This window comes from Myxocyprinus asiaticus, chromosome 21 (assembly GCF_019703515.2).
Source record: "Myxocyprinus asiaticus isolate MX2 ecotype Aquarium Trade chromosome 21, UBuf_Myxa_2, whole genome shotgun sequence".
Lineage (NCBI taxonomy): Eukaryota > Metazoa > Chordata > Actinopteri > Cypriniformes > Catostomidae > Myxocyprinus > Myxocyprinus asiaticus.
In genome coordinates this window covers 25,311,411-25,324,282 of record NC_059364.1, presented here as the reverse complement: position 1 = coordinate 25,324,282, position 12,872 = coordinate 25,311,411, and the positions used below count along the sequence as shown (strand labels likewise).

Genomic DNA, 12,872 nt, shown 5'->3' with positions numbered 1-12,872 from the left:
ATATATATATATATATATATATATATACACACATATACACACACACACTAATGTAAGATGTAAAATGAATGTTAAAATAATGCAAATAATCTACATTTTGTTTTGACTGAATAAAACAAACTGAAGAAAGTACATTTTGTATTTTTATTTTAATTCATCTTAGTTTCAGTAAAGATACATCATATTTTAAAGAACATTTTTTTTTTTTTTTTTTACAAAAATTTTACATTGCACATTTCAAATAAATTAGTGACTGTAATTACAAGAGTGCATAAAGACTTCAGGTAAATGGTCCCAGGATTACAAAGGCAAAGCCTGAAGAACTGGAGGAGTTTCTTACAATGTGGTCCTGTGAATGCTAATTAGATACATCTAATCCTGGGATAATGACAGGCATGGAACAATGGGGTAGTGTAAATTTGTCAGTGGTTTATATTTATGTGAGGGGCATTACACTCAATATACATCAGAATGATCAACCGCCTATCATTTAGTTGGTGGAGGCCATTCTGGATCTAATTCTATTGATCTTCAGAGGTAGCAGGGAGACCATCTCCTCACTCAGCTCTAGCTCTGTTTCAACTGCCTTCTTGGCTTCTGGGTGTTCCTCGCAGTATTGCACTACAAAGTTGTAAGACTCTAGTGAGAGGGTAAGATTCTCCAACTGAGCGGCCAGGTTACTGGAGATAAGCTTGGACTGTAATCTGGCGATATGAAATTTGGCCACTAGCGCTGGCCGCAGCAGGTCATCCTCAAGCTTCTCTGGAAATCTGCCCTCTGGTGAGCGGATGGAATCAAGGAACATCTGATAAAACTTCATAGAGGAGGAACACAAGTGGTTGAACATTTTAATGGTGTGCACATCTTGCTGATCCTGCTTGTCGGCCACAGACAACTTCAAGTCCATCATCTCATAATAGGTTTCTGCAAGTTCAAACTGCAGTTGCCGGCAGATTAACAAATAGTACTGAGCATTCAAATCCTTGCAGATTGGTTCCAGTATGTCAACACGACGCTTGTGCATCTTACAGCGCCGTTCTTGATCCTGTTCAAAGAAGGCTAGGACCTTGAAGAGAGCACTATGGTCCTGCAAGATCTCAATATGATCTGTCACGTGACCATCCATAGCAAAATACTCCTTGGCCTGGGCCACGTAGCCTTGACCCACCAGGAAGATGGCACGGGCTTCTTCAAAATCCAATGGAAGCACACTGATTACTTTCTCCTCCAGGCTGCAAATGGAGTCAAATGTTTCACTTGAACCAAAAAGGATGGCGCTCTTTCTTCCCTTCTCTTTTTCTTCCTCTTCATTCCGATGTGCTCTCTTAAGTTCCTCCTGCCGATCCAAGTCTAGTTCTCCAATATTATCCTGTGCAATGGATAGTACGTCAAAACAATACGTGTCAATCTGAGTCCATAAATACTTGCAAAGTGTCAGAATAAATGCACAAAGAGAGCAAATCAATAACAAATAACAAGGGCTACCTCAAGAAGCTTTTTAGCATCTTGCAGCAGATTAAGGCAATATTTGATCCAGCATCTGGCAATTTCAGCTCGCTTCTGCAGCAGTTCTTCACGCTTTTCACATTCAGCCTCACCTTTGGGAAGATAAATAATAAGATTAGTGGATTTAATAATGATTTAAATTATAGACATTTTAAAGCACTTAAGGTAAAAGGCAAGCAGAAAAAGATTTCAGAAAGAAATTGGGAAAAGACAAAAGTCAAAATAAGCACTTCAGATATGTTCTTGCATCATATGCAACTGTAATGCATTTATTCTTTTTTTGTAAAAATATATAGCTTCATGCTTTTAAGTATTTAACCCTTCTCCATATATTCAAATTTTAAAGATATTTAAAAGGTATAATATATTTGATCCTTCATAAAGTCTCAGCCCCTTCATTAACCTATGCTCTTATCTCTAAATATTCACAAAATATTAAAAAAGTTCTGTGTAGTAGGCCAAAAACAGTCTCTTACTAAATATTTAGCATTCTTGTATTCTAACAGAGACACAGTTAGAACTCTTACAAATTCAGGATCTGATGCAATGGAAGACAACTGACAAGGATGATTACGGAATCACATCAGAATGTCACAACAACAGACAGCAGATATTAATCACCACTATTTTAGTATTATTAAAGTGAAGGACAGTATCATTACAGGGAAAGTTTCAATATGAGTGAAACTAAGGCCACCTGTGAACTGCCAATACGTTTTGTTTTCCTTTATTAGCCACCCACAAAGCATTTAGTAAAGTAAGGGAGGAAAATACAGAACCATTTTTAACCACATTCAATAATATACAAGGTTAAAAAGTCAAACACTACACAAAAACCAACTTTCGTTGGCAGCTGCTTCTGAGGGGATTTCTCCAGCAAAAGTAGCAATGACACTTGCCGCTGCCAAACAGTGACGAGCCTCCATGTATCGTGTCTGTGATACAATGACAACAAAGACATACAATAAATTACTTTGATCTTGATTGCAGAGTCATGGGGAGTTCAATTAACACACACACAAACATATATATACACACACACACACACACACACACCCCCACACACACACACACAAAATGAGACAACTAAACATTATTGGTGCTTAAAGATTGGGGGCCTGGGTAGCTCAGTGGTAAAAGACGCTGGCTACCACCCCTGGAGTTCGCTAGTTGGAATCCCAGGGCGTGCTGAGTGACTCCAGCCAGGTCTCCTAAGCAACCAAATTGGCCCGGTTGCTAGGGAGGGTAGAGTCTCATGGGGTAACCTCCTCGTGGTCGCTATAATGTGGTTCGTTCTCAGTGGGGCACGTGGTGAGTTGAGCGTGGATGCCGCGGTGGATGGCGTGAAGCCTCCACACACACTATGTCTCCGTGGCAATGCGATTAACAAGCCACGTGATAAGATGTGTGGGTTTGCAGTCTCAGACGCAGAGGCAACTGGGATTCGTCCTCCGCCACCCGGATTGAGGCGAATCACTACGCGACCACGAGGACTTAAAAGCGCATTGGGAACTGGGCATTCCAAATTGGGTGAAAAAAATAAATAAAATGATGCTTAAAGATTAACACACAAGTAGGGCTGGGTACTGATACAGATTTCACAATTCTATTCCGATTTACAAGCTCTTGATTCATTCAAAATCGATTCATATGGCTATATTTCAGTTATAATGTCCCTAATATTTTATCTAGGTAAATCTGAAAATATTAATTTCACTAATTTTATTTTATTCGTTTTTTCATCATTTTGGTCACATTTGAGCTTTTTAAAAATTTACAAATCCATGAATTCAATCAATAAATATGATATTATATTGCATATATAATTTTTTGTTACATGTTTTTTTCATTGAATAATTTGTACTATTAACATTGATTTGTTGAACACGTGCTAAAAAACAGTACTGCCTCTAACAAAACCGGCATTTCTGTAAAAAGCATCTGTAAATGAGCGCATGTTAACAACAGAGACTTGAATGGCTTTATTTCATCCCTGCTATGCATGATTAAAATGGAATGTTTATTTTATTTTATTTTTTATCAACAACTGACTGTTGAGAACAGATAGAATATTAAAAGAGACATTAAATGAAAAACAGGTTGCGTGGATTTCATCTTTGGACACACATTACACGGAACAACTTCTACTCTCTACATGCAGTAAAAGTATCTTTCTGCTGTATACTTCACCACTATACTACACAATCACTGGTGAGTCAAATACAGGTGCATCTCAATAAATTAGAATGTCGTGGAAAAGTTCATTTATTTCAGTAATTCAACTCAAATTGTGAAACTCGTGTATTAAATAAATTCAATGCACACAGACTGAAGTAGTTTAAGTCTTTGGTTCTTTTAATTGTGATGATTTTGGCTCACATTTAACAAAAACCCACCAATTCACTATCTCAAAAAATTAGAATACATCATAAGTCTCATTTTTAGTGAATTGTTGGCCTTCTGGAAAGTATGTTCATTTACTGTATATGTACTCAATACTTGGTAGGGGCTCCTTTTGCTTTAATTATTGCCTCAATTCGGTGTGGCATGGAGGTGATCAGTTTGTGGCACTGCTGAGGTGGTATGGACAGGTTTCTTTGACAGTGGCCTTCAGCTCATCTGCATTTTTTGGTCTCTTGTTTCTCATTTTCCTCTTGACAATACCCCATAGATTCTCTATGGGGTTCAGGTCTGGTGAGACCTAATGGGTGCAGTGACTTTGGTTTTCAAAAAACACAATGGACCAACACCAGCAGATGACATTGCACCCCAAATCATCACAGACTGTGGAAACTTAACACTGGACTTCAAGCAACTTGGGCTATGAGCTTCTCCACCCTTCCTCCAGACTCTAGGACCTTGGTTTCCAAATGAAATACAAAACTTGCTCTCATCTGAAAAGAGGACTTTGGACCACTGGGCAACAGTCCAGTTCTTCTTCTCCTTAGCCCAGGTAAGACGCCTCTGACGTTGTCTGTGGTTCAGGAGTGGCTTAACAAGAGGAATACGACAACTGTAGCCAAATTCCTTGACACGTCTGTGTGTGGTGGCTCTTGATGCCTTGACCCCAGCCTCAGTCCATTCCTTGTGAAGTTCACCCAAATTCTTGAATCGATTTTGCTTGACAATCCTCATAAGGCTGCGGTTCTCTCAGTTGGTTGTGCATCTTTTTCTTCCACACTTTTTCCTTCCACTCAACTTTCTGTTAACATGCTTGGATACAGCACTCTGTGAACAGCCAGCTTCTTTGGCAATGAATGTTTGTGGCTTACCCTCCTTGTGAAGGGTGTCAGTGATTGTCTTCTGGACAACTGTCAGATCAGCAGTCTTCCCCATGATTGTGTAGCCTAGTGAACCAAACTGAAAGACCATTTTGAAGGCTCAGGAAACCTTTGCAGGTGTTTTGAGTTGATTAGCTGATTGGCATGTCACCATATTCTAATTTTTTGAGATAGTGAATTGGTGGGTTTTTGTTAAACGTGAGCCAAAATCATCACAATTAAAAGAACCAAAGACTTAAAACTACTTCAGTCTGTGTGCATTGAATTTATTTAATACACGAGTTTCACAATTTGAGTTGAATTACTGAAATAAATGAACTTTTCCACGACATTCTAATTTATTGAAATGCACCTGTAAATACGTTTTAGTCGCATAGTGCAAAATTTGATTGCAAATGCGAGTGATTTCCTCTCATTGTAGTGGAAGGTTGCGTGCAGAGTAAAAGATCAATCATGGGATTTAAGACTCAATATCGAGATTGTTCAAATAAAGATTGCGACGCATCGGAAAATCAATATTTTTACCCACCCCAACACACAAGACATGGACCAAATGTATGATCTATGCACATTGTTGCAATAGTAAATAGACACAATATTTACTTTAATTGGTCTGTGTATTACTCATACCTTGGTGATGTAGTACTGTGACAGTGTGGCTGCATTAATGGCCCACTCGAGTGGTACAAACTGCTTGTACTCCAGCTGTCTTTGTAGTGTACTGTGACAGTACTGTCCAGCTCTCTCAAACTGCTCCAGATTCTTGTACACTTGAGCCAGGTAATAAAGCGTGTGAGTATATGCCATTTCAAACCTGTTGGCAGATAAGGGGAAAAAAGGGGCTTGAGAAAGTTCCCGGTAACACAATGATATTTTATAGTGGATTAAAAAAATATTCTGGGTTCAATAAAAGTCAAGTTCAATTGACAGCATTTGTGGCACAATGTTGATTGCCACAAAAAAAAATGTCAACTCGCCCATCCTTTTCTTAAAAAAAAAAGAAGCAAAAATCAAAGTTACAGTGGGGCACACACAATGGAAGTGAATGGGGCCCATTTTTGGAGGGTTTAAAGGCAGAAATGTGAAACTTATAATTTTATAAAAGAACATTAATTCTTCTGTTAAAACTAATATATTATTTGAGCTGTAAAGTTGTTTAAATCATTGTTTTTACTTTGGTTTTAGGGCTTACGGCATTATGTTATAATGGCAATGAAGTTGTAAAATTGGCTATAAATTTACACAGAAAAGGTGTGATTTTATCACACTAAAATCATGTTAACACACATATTGTTTATGTATTGTGGCTTAACTTTTGAAACAGTGAGTATTTTAATGTTTACGGATTGGCACCATTCACTTCCATTGTAAGTGCCTCACTGTAAACCACATTTTTTTTTTTTTTAAAGAAAAGGAGGGACGAGTCGAAAGTAATTTTTGTGGTAATCAACATTATGCCACAAATGCTGTCGATTGAGCTTAACTTGTATTGAACCCGGAATATTCCTTTAAGGGGAGGGATGTTACCTTCTTATCTTCTCTTGTTGGGATAATTCATCTCCCTCCACCACAAAAAAATCTTGAAGATCCATTGGTGGTTGACCATCCTAATATGCATAAAAGGGAACAAATGTTGGCCCAAAACATCCAGTTGCATTCAATTGCTTTTTGGTGTCACATCCCTGTCTTAACTGGTTTTAATTCAATAAATATACAATTGTATTACATATAATGCAGTTAGGTTAAAAGAGTGGATGCCACTGAAAGAGTTATGCCACTGCTATTTGTGTGCAATTAATGTGCAGTAGTTTGTATGAAGTTCTCAGGACCTTTAGGTCTTTAAAATTTGTGCGGTGTTTTGATTATTATTAAGGCAAACTATCATGATGACTGTTATATGATATTGTGAATCTTGAGGTGCTAGTGAAGCCCAAAAATGCTGTCTTGGTCGGCAGCACACTAAGTTTCATTATTAGTTTACAAAATCAATATTAAAAAACAAATAATGACTTGTTTTTCGTAATTTCAATTTAATACTCAAGTTAAAAATAGGAAATTGGAAAAATAGCCATGGGATGGTCCGTGTACTTTTGCGTCCATTCTTCATTTTCATTTTCTTCCATTGTTTAAAAGATTTATTTACGCCTTGAATATTTGATATGCACATGTGAGCGGCACTGAAACGCCCCTTTTATCTGATTGGTCAACTTGCCCCGTCGTCTGTAACCTACTGCCTAAATCCTATCAGCTAGAATAAGAGTTGGGATCGCTCTGCAAATTTGTCTCAATTTTCATTAAATATTGTCCCGAACCACCACAAACTGTAAACTATGCAAAAATATTTTTCTTTTTAATAACACTGTATATTTTGTAGTACCTGTGTATTCATGTCCCATTGATAAATGTAATTAAAAAATAGTTCTGTTGCTTTGGATAAAAGTGAATGATAAATTAATGTTTAGGCATCATGAACATGGATTGGAGTGGACATAAAATTCTAATAGCTAAGATTCAGACACAAGGCGTCCTGACTGGTCTGTCGGGATGTGGGACATGGCATGTAAAATCAGGACTGTCCCTGTTATTGGGACGTCTAGTCACCCTGTCTCCATAAGTGCAATGTTAATTTCTGCATGCCGTAGATTGCTGATAGAGTGTACTGCCTCAGCCAGGATGAACATTTAGTAAATATATTATTAAATGTCAAAAATAAAGTTGTGTTAACTCATATTAACTCATGGGGCTTTTATACAAAGTGATGCAACTTTTTTAATCAATGGGACGTGGCACTACGGTCACTACAAAATCATACAATGTTATTAAAAATAAAAATAATATATAATAGACCAACTCCCAGTCAGCAGATGGCCAAGTGATGTGGCTTGCGATCTCTCACGCATCGTCCATTAGAGGCAACACCTCGCAACAACACCATGATGTGCCCAGCAGCAAGATTCTAATACATATGACATGCATAGCTTACAGTTAGTGGTGGTTTGGGAAAATATTTAATGAAAACTGAGACAAATTTGCAGAGCGATCCCAACTCTAATTCTAGCTGATGGGATTAAGGCAGTAGGCTACAGATGACGGGGCAAGTTGACCAATCAGATAAAAGGAGCGTTTCAGTGCCGCTCACATGTGCATATCAAATATTCAAGTCGTAAATCATTTTTTTAAACAATGGAAGAAAATGAAAATGTAGCCATTTCCCCCTTTCTCTTTATTCCTTTTTAAATAGAAAATGAAATAGTCAACAGAAAATGAGTTTGTATTAGCTTATTCTATTCATCAGTGTTAAAAACAATAAAGAAGAAACCGCATTTTTCATTTTTGGGTTAGAAAAAGGAATGGCCGCAAAAGTACACGGACCTGGGACAATGTGCATTTTGATTATTTAATTTCACTAATATATGGCTTGAATATTTGATTCGTACATCTGGGTGGACCTGAAACGCCCCTTTCCTCTGATTGTTCAACCTGCACCGTCGTCTTCCTCAATCCTGTGAGACAGAATAAAAGTTCTCTGCTGTTTAATTGTTCAGATGAATATTAAATTCTTTACCATTTATTCTCTAAAACTCGCCACGTTTATTGCAGCTGAGCAATCTCTCTCATCAAGTAGCCAGACACAGTACCTACACATAACCGTAAAATGTTCACTGAATGCAGACAGACACACACACACACATACAAATGTGAAGGCTATGTGTAAATGCTGATATTAAATTCACTGGTCGAGCTTTTGAGAGATGAGCATTCATGAACTTCTTCTAAATAAAATAAACCTGCCTTATTTTAGCATGATTTCCATGATGAGCAAGTCCCACACACCTAAGCTCCCAGAGTGGGGTAAAGTTAGTTTTAGGTTCGATATTTTTTGATATTCGGTTTCTCGTATCCGTGCTATCTGACGGCGGCAACTTTGCAAAGATTGCACACACATGGTATATACAGGTGCATCTCAATAAATTAGAATGTCGTGGAAAAGTTCATTTATTTCAGTAATTCAACTCAAATTGTGAAACTCGTGTATTAAATAAATTCAATGCACACAGACTGAAGTAGTTTAAGTCTTTGGTTCTTTTAATTGTGATGATTTTGGCTCACATTTAACAAAAACCCACCAATTCACTATCTCAAAAAATTAGAATACATCATAAGACCAATAAAAAAAACATTTTTAGTGAATTGTTGGCCTTCTGGAAAGTATGTTCATTTACTGTATATGTACTCAATACTTGGTAGGGGCTCCTTTTGCTTTAATTACTGCCTCAATTTGGCGTGGCATGGAGATGATCAGTTTGTGGCACTGCTGAGGTGGTATGGAAGCCCAGGTTTCTTTGACAGTGGCCTTCAGCTCATCTGCATTTTTTGGTCTCTTGTCTCTCATTTTCCTCTTGACAATACCCCATAGATTCTCTATGGGGTTCAGGTCTGGTGAGTTTGCTGGCCAGTCAAGCACACCAACACCATGGTCATTTAACCAACTTTTGGTGCTTTTGGCAGTGTGGGCAGGTGCCAAATCCTGCTGGAAAATGAAATCAGCATCTTTAAAAAGCTGGTCAGCAGAAGGAAGCATGAAGTGCTCCAAAATTTCTTGGTAAACGGGTGCAGTGACTTTGGTTTTCAAAAAACACAATGGACCAACACCAGCAGATGACATTGCACCCCAAATCATCACAGACTGTGGAAACTTAACACTGGACTTCAAGCAACTTGGGCTATGAGCTTCTCCACCCTTCCTCCAGACTCTAGGACCTTGGTTTCCAAATGAAATACAAAACTTGCTCTCATCTGAAAAGAGGACTTTGGACCACTGGGCAACAGTCCAGTTCTTCTTCTCCTTAGCCCAGGTAAGACGCCTCTGACGTTATCTGTGGTTCAGGAGTGGCTTAACAAGAGGAATATGACAACTGTAGCCAAATTCCTTGACATGTCTGTGTGTGGTGGCTCTTGATGCCTTGACCCCAGCCTCAGTCCATTCCTTGTGAAGTTCACCCAAATTCTTGAATCGATTTTGCTTGACAATCCTCATAAGGCTGCGGTTCTCTCAGTTGGTTGTGCATCTTTTTCTTCCACACTTTTTCCTTCCACTCAACTTTCTGTTAACATGCTTGGATACAGCACTCTGTGAACAGCCAGCTTCTTTGGCAATGAATGTTTGTGGCTTACCCTCCTTGTGAAGGGTGTCAGTGATTGTCTTCTGGACAACTGTCAGATCAGCAGTCTTCCCCATGATTGTGTAGCCTAGTGAACCAAACTGAGAGACCATTTTGAAGGCTCAGGAAACCTTTGCAGGTGTTTTGAGTTGATTAGCTGATTAGCATGTCACCATATTCTAATTTTTTGAGATAGTGAATTGGTGGGTTTTTGTTAAATGTGAGCCAAAATCATCACAATTAAAAGAACCAAAGACTTAAACTACTTCAGTCTGTGTGCATTGAATTTATTTAATACACGAGTTTCACAATTTGAGTTGAATTACTGAAATAAATGAACTTTTCCACGACATTCTAATTTATTGAGATGCACCTGTAAATTTAAATGGTATATAAAATACAGACATAAAATACTGCACTCAGAACTGTCAGTTGGTGTGGCGGCTGCAGAATTATGACTGAAAATGCTCCAATGTGCTTTCATTGCTTAGTGTATTTAAGGGACTGTCTGAAACTTCCAATCACTATTAAACACAAGCGGTGTCCAATCACTCATTCAGCTGACGTGCAAGTTAAACATAAAACATTAAAAGTATACTTTTACATTCCAAATGTTGTAGTAGGTTGCCAGTTAAAAGACTGAGCTACTACAAGTGAGATTTCTACAGTAAATCCAATAATATGAATACAGTATTATATTAAAATAAATAAATAAATAATTCATCAAAATTATATTTTCACATTTCAAAAGTTGTAGTAAGTTCCCAGTGTACAGACTGACATACTACTGATGAGATGTTTACAGTAAGTCCAATAATGAGTACAGTATTAGGTTATTTTAGGATAAACATCATAAAAATTCCTGAAATTTTTTTTTCACATTCCAAAGGTTGTAGTAACTTCCCAACAGACAGACTGACTAACTGTAAAAATCTCACCTGTAGTAAGTCAGTCTGCCCACTGGGAAGTTACTACAATCTTTGGAATGTGAAAATAATGTTTTCGTTAATTTTAGAGATATTTTCCCCCACAGTACAAGTGAATACTGTACATTAATATGCACAGCCATCACTCTGAAGATCTACTAAACCTGTGAAATGTTTATTTTTTTTTCCCTTTCATTTTTAAATAACTATGTTTTTTTTTGTTTTTTTTTTAGATAGAACATGCAAGTCAATGGTCAAATAAATGACTGCTCTGACGCCAGTGACGTTTTAGTTGTGGGTGGTTTTTCAGACGGTCCCTTACGCACCATTTTTGAATATCTAACAAATATCGAACCTGAAACTAATTTTACCCCGCAGTTAAACCTATGTGTATTTACAATGTAGGCATATGCTTCAATAGTCTTAAGAATGTATGGTTATTTTCGTCATCTCATTTAAAACCATGCCTTTTCAAACCGGAGCAACGTCAAAGACAGCAGGTTTATGTTTAGGACTGTCTGATAAATCTGACTATTTGATGAGAGAGATTGCTCAGCTGCACTAAACGTGGCGAGTTTGGGAGAATAAATGGTAAAGAATTTAATATTCATCTGAACAAATAAACAGCAGAGAACTTTTATTCTGTCTCACAGCATTGAGAAAACGACGGTGCAAGTTGACCAATCAGAGGAAAGGGAAATATTCAAGCCATATATTAGTGAAATCAAATTTTTTTTTTTTTTTTTTTTTACTTGAGCATTAAATCGAAATTAAGAAAAACAAGTTATTATTTGTTTTTTAATATGGGTTTTATAAACGATTAATGAAATAAGTTGTTTTTTGTTTTTCCGATTTTGAATTCCTAATTGAACATGAAATGAACGAATGATACATGGATTCAGGTTGTATACCGTTTCCTAGTTCCGTAAGAAGAACATGAGTGGGAAAGTACTATATATTTAAGGCTATACATTTCGAGGAGATCATGCAACATACACACCTCTTTCATGTAGCGCAAATACATTGATTCGGCTTTCTCCAAAAACCCTTGCGCTTTCTCGATCTCATCTCTTCCAGCCCACAAAATCCCAAGCTGGTTCTGCAAAGAAACACAAGGCGCAGTAGTTAACCAGCAAGCTATACTAATATTAATTTAACCATGCGAAGCTTTTAGGAAGAAATATTCGGATAGACCGTGGACAGGTATTTACCCGGGCCTGTATAAATAACGAGACGTTCTCCCTTGTTATCGTGCACTTGTCAATCAGTTTCATGCAGCTCATGAGGTGCTGCTCGCCGGCGGAGAGCTCCTCGGTCTCTATGTGGTTTACGCCGAGATAGTACTGGAGCACCGCGAGCCTCGCCGCTCGCAGCCCGGTTGGAGAATCTCCGGCGCACGCTTTTTCAGCATCATTCTCCGGTTCTCCATCCACCGTCAGAGCGGACTCGCTGTCAGCTTCATTGTCAGCCTCTCCTCCCTCCTCCTCGGTCTCAGTTTTTTTTAGAGAACAGTGGATTTCATTCAGTAGATCTCTGGCTTTGTATTTCGATCGGAAAGGGTTATTCTCAGGGTCTTTTCTCGACACTACTTCTGAGAGATCTTCGGCATGGCGAAATTTCTCGCACAGGGCCCTCCACTCGTCAGTCTGGTAGGCAGCCATATTTTCCTTTAGCCAGTACAAGTGTTCGCCAGCAGGGGTTAGTGATGAGTAGTGCTTTACAACATGAGACCCATACATATCCCTGAGCAGATTGTCCAGGACACCATAGTATGCCTGATATATTTAAGACAGCGGTCAGGTTTTGTAGATTGTAAATATGTAAGTGTTTTACAGTCTTATTTATAACATGTTAATGTTATCGCATATGTCAAAATCCTCCACCTTAAACAACAGGAATATAGCAGCTCATTACTCGCTCCTTTACTCAGTACAGATACTCTGTCGCCATCTGCAGGCTGTGCGCCATGGTGATTTTTATTTATGTACTATATATAT

General features: G+C 38.0%; 1 protein-coding gene across 1 annotated transcript; it reads right to left on the bottom strand.

The window, feature by feature from the left end:
• Window positions 1–125: 125 nt before the first annotated feature.
• On the bottom strand, window positions 126–12,566 carry LOC127411808 (KIF-binding protein-like). Its single transcript, XM_051647600.1, has 7 exons — window positions 12,087–12,566; window positions 11,876–11,974; window positions 6,315–6,394; window positions 5,418–5,601; window positions 2,348–2,441; window positions 1,486–1,598; window positions 126–1,369 (listed from the first exon to the last, which is right to left on the bottom strand). The coding sequence occupies exons 1-7, from the start codon at window positions 12,534–12,536 to the stop codon at window positions 491–493; spliced, it is 1,899 nt and encodes a 632-aa protein (XP_051503560.1). The 5' UTR covers window positions 12,537–12,566; the 3' UTR covers window positions 126–490.
• Between the last annotated feature and the right edge of the window lie 306 nt (window positions 12,567–12,872).

What these genes read in the sequence shown, in the direction of transcription:
- LOC127411808 (XM_051647600.1), bottom strand. Translation starts at nt 12,536, where the DNA reads ATGGCTGCCTACCAGACTGACGAGTGGAGGGCCCTGTGCGAGAAATTT. An exon ending in CACAGTACTACATCACCAAG is followed by an intron (nt 2,442 to 5,417) that starts GTATGAGTAATA and finishes ATTGTATCACAG; the next exon opens with ACACGATACATGGAGGCTCG. An exon ending in ATGCTAAAAAGCTTCTTGAG is followed by an intron (nt 1,370 to 1,485) that starts GTAGCCCTTGTT and finishes TCCATTGCACAG; the next exon opens with GATAATATTGGAGAACTAGA.